This window comes from Zeus faber (genome assembly GCF_960531495.2).
Source record: "Zeus faber genome assembly, chromosome: 13".
Lineage (NCBI taxonomy): Eukaryota > Metazoa > Chordata > Actinopteri > Zeiformes > Zeidae > Zeus > Zeus faber.
Window position 1 is genome coordinate 24488521 of NC_137198.1, and position 7137 is coordinate 24495657.

General features: G+C 45.4%; 1 protein-coding gene across 1 annotated transcript; it reads left to right on the top strand.

The window, feature by feature from the left end:
- Positions 1-309: 309 nt before the first annotated feature.
- On the top strand, positions 310-6651 carry LOC307239404 (leucine-rich repeat and fibronectin type-III domain-containing protein 2; the record flags this gene model as incomplete). Its single annotated transcript, XM_080012762.1, has 2 exons — positions 310-1685; positions 5610-6651. 2 exons carry the CDS (start codon positions 310-312, stop codon positions 6649-6651), a joined length of 2418 nt encoding a protein of 805 aa, XP_079868888.1.
- Positions 6652-7137: the final 486 nt, after the last annotated feature.

Sequence of the window (7137 nt, forward strand, 5' to 3'; positions counted from 1 at the left end):
TGTAGGTTATTTTAATGTGCCAAATAACGTGTAAAATAACATGTAATTCCCAACCATCTCAATGCTTAGTCCTTGATTTATTTTAATCTGACCTTTATTATTGGTGAAACATTCTCATCACTGTGCACAGTGAATGCTAATTATATCTTCACTTAAAACATCTGCACATATGTTATTACGTGCTTGGTAATTTAAGATCAGATTCATCAAGGTCAGCGGCATAGACGGCTAAAATGAAAAGACAGCCATTGCTCATTGCTCAACCAGTTCTTCTTGTCTATTTTCCCAGGTCTCTTTGTATAAACTAACATGGACAAAGTGGTCATCAGTCTCCTGCTTCTGGGAACCACAGTTTTTTTGGCCAGCGCGTGTCCCAAATACTGTGTCTGCCAGAACCTCTCCGAGTCGCTGGGAACGCTGTGTCCATCCAAAGGCCTGCTCTTCGTGCCTCTGGACATTGACCGGCGAACCGTGGAGCTCCGCCTAGGTGGCAACTTCATCCTCAAGGTCAGCACGCAGGACTTCGCCAACATGACGGGCCTGGTGGACCTCACCCTGTCCCGCAACACCATCAGCGCCATCCAGCCTTTCTCCTTCATCGACCTGGAGACCCTGAGATCGTTGCATCTTGACAGCAACCGGCTGACAGAGCTGGGTCCGGATGACCTCCGCGGTCTGGTCAACCTCCAGCACCTGATCCTCAACAACAATCAGCTGAATCGGATCTCCAAGGTGACATTTGATGACCTGATACTGACGCTTGAGGATCTGGATTTGTCTTACAACAACCTGCGCAGTGTGCCTTGGGAAGCCATCCGCAAGATGGTCAACCTCCATCAGATGAGTCTGGACCATAATCTAATTTACTCCATCACTGAGGGGACTTTTGCCGATCTGGATAAATTAGCGCGCTTGGACTTGACGTCCAACCGTCTGCAGAAGCTACCCCCAGACCCCATCTTTGCCCGTTCCCAGAGCAGCGTGGTGATGACCACACCTTATGCGCCTCAGCTCTCCCTGAGCTTCGGTGGGAACCCTTTGCACTGCAACTGTGAGGTGCTATGGCTTCGGAGATTGGACCGGGAGGATGACATGGAGACTTGTGCTTCCCCTCCTGCCGTGAAGGGCCGATACTTTTGGTCCGTTCGAGAGGAGGAGTTTGTTTGCGAGCCCCCGCTGATCACTCAACATACGCACAAGTTGCTAGTGCTGGAAGGGCAAATGGCCAGCCTGCGCTGCAAGGCTGTCGGCGATCCAATGCCAGTTGTACACTGGGTTGCTCCAGATGACCGCTTGATCAGTAATTCATCACGCGTGACCGTGTACGAAAACGGGACTTTGGACATTACGGTCACCACGTCTAAGGACTATGGCACATTTACTTGCATAGCTGCAAATGCTGCTGGGGAATCCACAGCCTCCATCGAGCTGTCGATCATCCAACTCCCCCACCTGAATAATAGCACAAACCGCACCATGCAGGCCAAGTCGGGGCTCTCTGACATTACCAGTTCCACGAAAATCAGCAAGGGGGAGCCCAAGCCTCCGCCCGAGAAAGTGGTGTCGGCATCCGAAGTGACATCTGTCTCCGCTCTCATAAAATGGACTGTTAGCAAATCGACTCCAAAGGTCAAAATGTACCAACTGCAATACAACTGCTCCGAAGACGAAGTTCTCATCTACAGGTAAGAAGGACAACTATTGCTAGATGAGCTGACAATGAAAGCGTCATTTTCAGTTAAATTAGGTGGTTAAAGGTTGCCTTTTACTCAAAGGCCTCAAAAAGATTTCATTAATGGTAATGGAAATTTTTTTACTTTTTTTTAATTGGGCATTACACATTAATTGCTTAGTTGTTGGTATTTGTATCTGCCTTCGTTAATTCCTACGTGACAATTTACAAGAACTGCGAGTCACCTTAAGATTGAGTAACTGGTACATGTAGCAAAGTGAATTCCTCAGCGAAATCATTGCCCCGAATCATTTAAAGCTATAAAAAGGATGCCTTTGTTTTATATGCCTTTGTTGTAATCTACCCTGCTTAACGTGTTCAGGACCAAAGATACGACACCTTAATGGCTTTTCGCACTGATACCAATTTCACAGCGTGGTGAGGCATTCGCAAGATGAACGATTAGTATGTATGTATTTTGAAGCCACACCACAGGAAACAAACTCAAATAAACAAATGTGTAGTGTCAGATATAACACTATCTCCTCTGCCGGTGTCTTTACATCGGTTCCAGTGGCTACAGTCCAGGAATTCCGTTACCCGGAAATCGGGTAAAGACGCTTTCAGGTCCCTGTTGTGGAATGTAGCTACAGTAAGATATGTGCCAGCCATGAACCCCTAAACACTCCAAATTGAATGCCAATGAAGCCCTTTTGCAATTCTTTATTGCAGTAGTCGCCTGCGTGCAGTAACCCTGTCTGATTTACCTTTCTTGTATTTTGCAGCAGCGCTTAGGGATGGTTACAGCACAAGCTGAAGTCAGAGGGCTGGTTATTAGCTGTGACTACAGTATTAGATCAGAGCTGTAGAGGCTGGAGAGAGTTGTCACTGCGTTACTAGAATACAATAATATGCACCTTGTTTATCTGATCTGGAATTGTGGGGAATGGAAGACTATAAGGGACAAATTTTATTTTGTATATTTGTTTATTTTCTACCGCAATATACATTGTCTTGAATATTAATGTTATTGCATGTAAACTCCATGGCGAACTGTGTTTCCAGTGTGGACTTATATAGAACCGCAGTGCGTTACGGTATGGATATTTCATTTCAAATACATATTTTCTCTTTTTATTCCTCATTCATTTGTATCAGTTAATTAACCTGTGCTTTTAAGTTTACTGATTCGGCCATTAGGGTGGGTTTATCTCAATGACTCTGGCAAGAGGTTTTAAATCAGTCGCAGAGTTACATTAAAAAGCCATTAGGAATGAACGGTCCTATAATACAAGGTATATTTCTCTATCCCCGCTTAAAGGTGAACATTTTTTAATATAAAGCACTGAATTCTGAAGTTTTTATCAACGCATTAGGCTCACAGCCTAATAAAAGTGCCATAAAAACGATACAATTATATTCCGTATTCGTGAATTGTCTCCATTTCTCTCAGAGCTAGTCGGTATCTCCTAAGCGAAACGCAATACATTGAAATTTTCTCGCCTCAATGTTTAGCTATAAAATTGTAATCATACTGTAAGGTCCACATTGTGAGACAACCACAAAGCAATCAATAGCATCCTATGTAACATAACGGCAAATTTGACGATCTTTCATAAGTTGCAGGGAATGGTAGCCCTGAACACAGAGAAGCTAAGTACAAATTGGCGGTTTTTACAATGTGCAATACGACCTACTGCACTGTCCGCAGATGGCCTGGAGGTTACCAAAGTGTGGCTGGCTACGAGAAGCAGCATAAGTAGAAATCAATCAGGATTACATAATCTATCTGGCGGTATCTCCTGTCAGGCAACCCAGCCTGCCTTTGGAGTAATGGGAAAGGCAATTATGCTAAGAGTGAATAATGAAGCGCATCACTGGCAGTCATTGGTGAAAAAAATTGGAGGCGTTTTGTGTGGCGTAGGTTACCTTTCTGTTCCGTAGGATCAAAGCTATTTATGTGTACATACACATGCAAGCACAAACACAAACAGCAGGCCAATATTCAATGTATTCATGCCTGCACCATATGTGACCAAACCTAAGCCTAACCCTAATGGGACACACATAGAAAATGGCTAAGATGAGGCTTCCATGCCTTTTGTGTTTCTGAAAAACCCCTTCGATGGCGATTGTTAGGTTGTTTGTTTTCATTTAGTTCAGGCTTCGTCTTTTGTCCCTTCCTGTAGATTGCGTCCCAATTAAAACAATTTGCATAGCTCTGTGTCTGGCCCCAATCACATATCTACGCGGTGTTAATCATGAGCCATTAGCGTCGCCGTCGTAGCGGATAGGCAACACGGGGGGTGGGAGGTTTTACAGAACGCAATTACCGCAGTCAGCAGCCTCCCGCCAGCGCTCGCATGGCATTTGAAACAGTACAGTTGTTGAAAAGCCGCCGTTGTCGTCTCCAGTAATTAGAATCCGGAAAGGGTTGGAGAGGTTAAAAAGTCATTGCAAAGACCATTTGAGTATCGGAGCTAAGAAAGAAAGTTATTCTATATAAGAGACAACTGCATTTGTTATTGTTTGGGGGGTGTAATTACAGTATGTAACTTAATCAGAAATTCAGGCATTCACGTTGCTACTGGATTTGTCCTTGGAAGGTGGAGGAGGGCTCAGCCTGAGGAGAAATTACTTACTTCTTCTTTTTACACCCCCCCTCTTCAAATGATGTGTAGGGAAGGCATTAATATTGTAGGGGGGTGTTCAATTGTCGCCACGGATCACGCCGCCTACAAATGAAATCCGATTGAGCCGTCTGCGGAAATGGAAGGGCAGATGGATTTGGGGGATGGCAGCATCAATCAAAGACCTGTTGACATGAAGCAAACAGTGATTCTTTCGCCGTTTGATTGATCGCCAGTGCAACTTTTTGGTTTCAGTCGGCTGCCCGTTTTTGTGAGCTTTGTATATTTCACGGAAATGCCGGATGCCGAATTCTCATAAGTGTGACAAATCTCTTCAATATCTAATTGTATTATTATTCGGGGAGCCAAAATTATAATTGTAAGTCTTTCAATTCACAATTAGGCCTATAACCATATTTCTTACTTTCAAAACTATATTCCAGGTCCAAGTGCAGATATTCCACAATATTCCAAATATTACAGGATTATCAGGAATTTGTTTGATGTAAATTTGACGATTGCATATGATTTATTATATCAAAAAGCATGAATCCGAAATGTATATAGAAAGTATAATGTTTTATAATGATATTTTTTTATGATGATATTTTATTAACAATATATCAATAACATATAAATATATCAGTCTTATAAATTCCAGTATTATAAAGTCCTGATTCGACTGCAAAGTTGATAAATGTCCGTGATAGATATTCATAGGTAGATATAGATAGCTAAAGATATACTGTTTATTCACCAGGCTCAAATTCACCTTTGTGCAGAGATTTATCACTAAATTAACTATTCAATCAATATGCCTGGTAAAACAGTTACTTTCAAGGTTTGTATTTAGACGTCAAATTTCCCCTTGATGGTTTAAGTTGTGAGTTTAAGTTGAAAATGTCAAGTAATTTAGAAAAGTTTAATATATAGAAAACATAAACATATGAGATGTCTAGAAAGAAAGCAACAGGGGTATGCTCCTTTAAATCAACCACTGTGTTACTCCAAAATTTGTCACAAGTCCAAGAGTTCTCATTGGACAATAAACTCATATTTATGGCTTATGCTTTTATGCTTTTTAAATTGCTAATGTTGGGGACAAAGATTGTATTATTCTTAATTACTCTCCCGAAGTACTGTGTACACTAAGAGCTACTAAGTGTGAGTACTTTTGACAGTGCCGCTGACAACAGTGAGTCACTGGGCTTTCCCTAAATGTCTTGTCTTTTGTCTTGAAATCTCTGTTATCCATATCCACATCCATATTGTTCCTTAATGCTCTGCTTCCCCTTATCTATCTGCAGAATGATTCCCATGGCCAACAAAGCCTTCGTAGTCACTAATCTGGTCCCGGGGGTGCAGTACGACCTCTGCGTCTTGGCCACATGGGACGATGCCGCCACCACCCTCACCGCCACCAACATCGTGGGCTGCGTCCAGTTCCTCACCAGGGATGACTACCCGCAGTGCCAGTCCCTTCACAGCAGCTTTCTCGGCGGGACCATGATCCTGGTGATCGGCGGCATCATCGTGGCCACACTGCTGGTGTTCATTATCATCCTCATGGTGCGTTACAAGGTGACCAGCGGCATCCAGACCAGCAAGCTCCCCGCCGTCAGCAACACGTACTCGCAAACGAACGGTGGCTTGAACTGGCTCAACGGGGCCCCGCCACAGGTCAAGCCAACAGTGGTGGTCATGTGTGAGGAAATGGTGGAGTTCAAGTGCGGCTCCCTCCAGAGCAGCGTCTCCTCCTCCTGCTCGTCTTCCTCCAACTCGTTGGACAACAATAGTGGCGGTGGCGGTGGTGGTGGCGTAGGCGGTGGTGGTGGCAGTGGCGGTGGCGCCGAACACTACAGCTTGCAGGGGAGCGAGTGCAACACCCTCCCCAGCAGCAAATTCAGGAGGCACGGGCAAGGCATGGGCAAAGTGCGGCCCAACTTGGACCACCTTTTAGGGGCTTTCGCCTCGCTGGAACTGCGGGGTGGGGCATCCAGGGACCACCAGGGGACTATCGTTTCGTCCACCACCACCTCCACCGCTACCATTGCGGTGTCAGTGGCACCCCCGTCCGACAAAGAGCCCTTGCTTGGAAGGGCTGAGTCCACGACCATGCTGGGGCGCCTGCTGGGACTACCCCAGGAGAGCAAGCCCAAGAGGAGCCACTCTTTTGACATGGGCCACATGGGGGGCACGCAGTGCCTCAGTAGCTACCCACGCAGGATCAGCAACATCTGGACTAAGCGCAGCATGTCCGTCAACAGCATGCTGCTCCCATACGATGACAATGAGGACGAAAAGCCGTCCTTCGAGAGCTCTGAGTGGGTGATGGAGAGCACAGTTTGAGCACAGTGGTATCCTAGGGGCCCAGGGGACACAGTAGCACTGGGGGGTGGGGGGTGGGGGGGGGGGGGGGGGGGGGAATCCGCCACGTTGTATTGCATGAAGTTCATCCATGTGAATACTATTGTCCTTCTGTCCTCCAAGTAATTATGTGAGAACGGACACCTGGATGAAAGGGGTGGTTTGGGGGGCTCTAGAAATGCGTCAAAATGTCTTCGAAACACATCTGTGTTTGAAAGTGTCAAATCCTTTGGATGGCAAGGACACACAGCCCCTGTGGAGTAACGTCTGACTACACAAATGGAAATTGGAAGAGTGCTTTTGGGAAAAGAGATGAGGAACTGTAGTTACTCTGTCTTTATGAAATGAGTTCAATGCCAAGAGGATTTTCCTTGACTGCGCTCAGCTGGAAGTGTGCCACAAAATGTTGGACTCTCAGCGTGGGACTTACTCGACTACTGCCACAGTAGAACAGGGTGAACAGAGGAG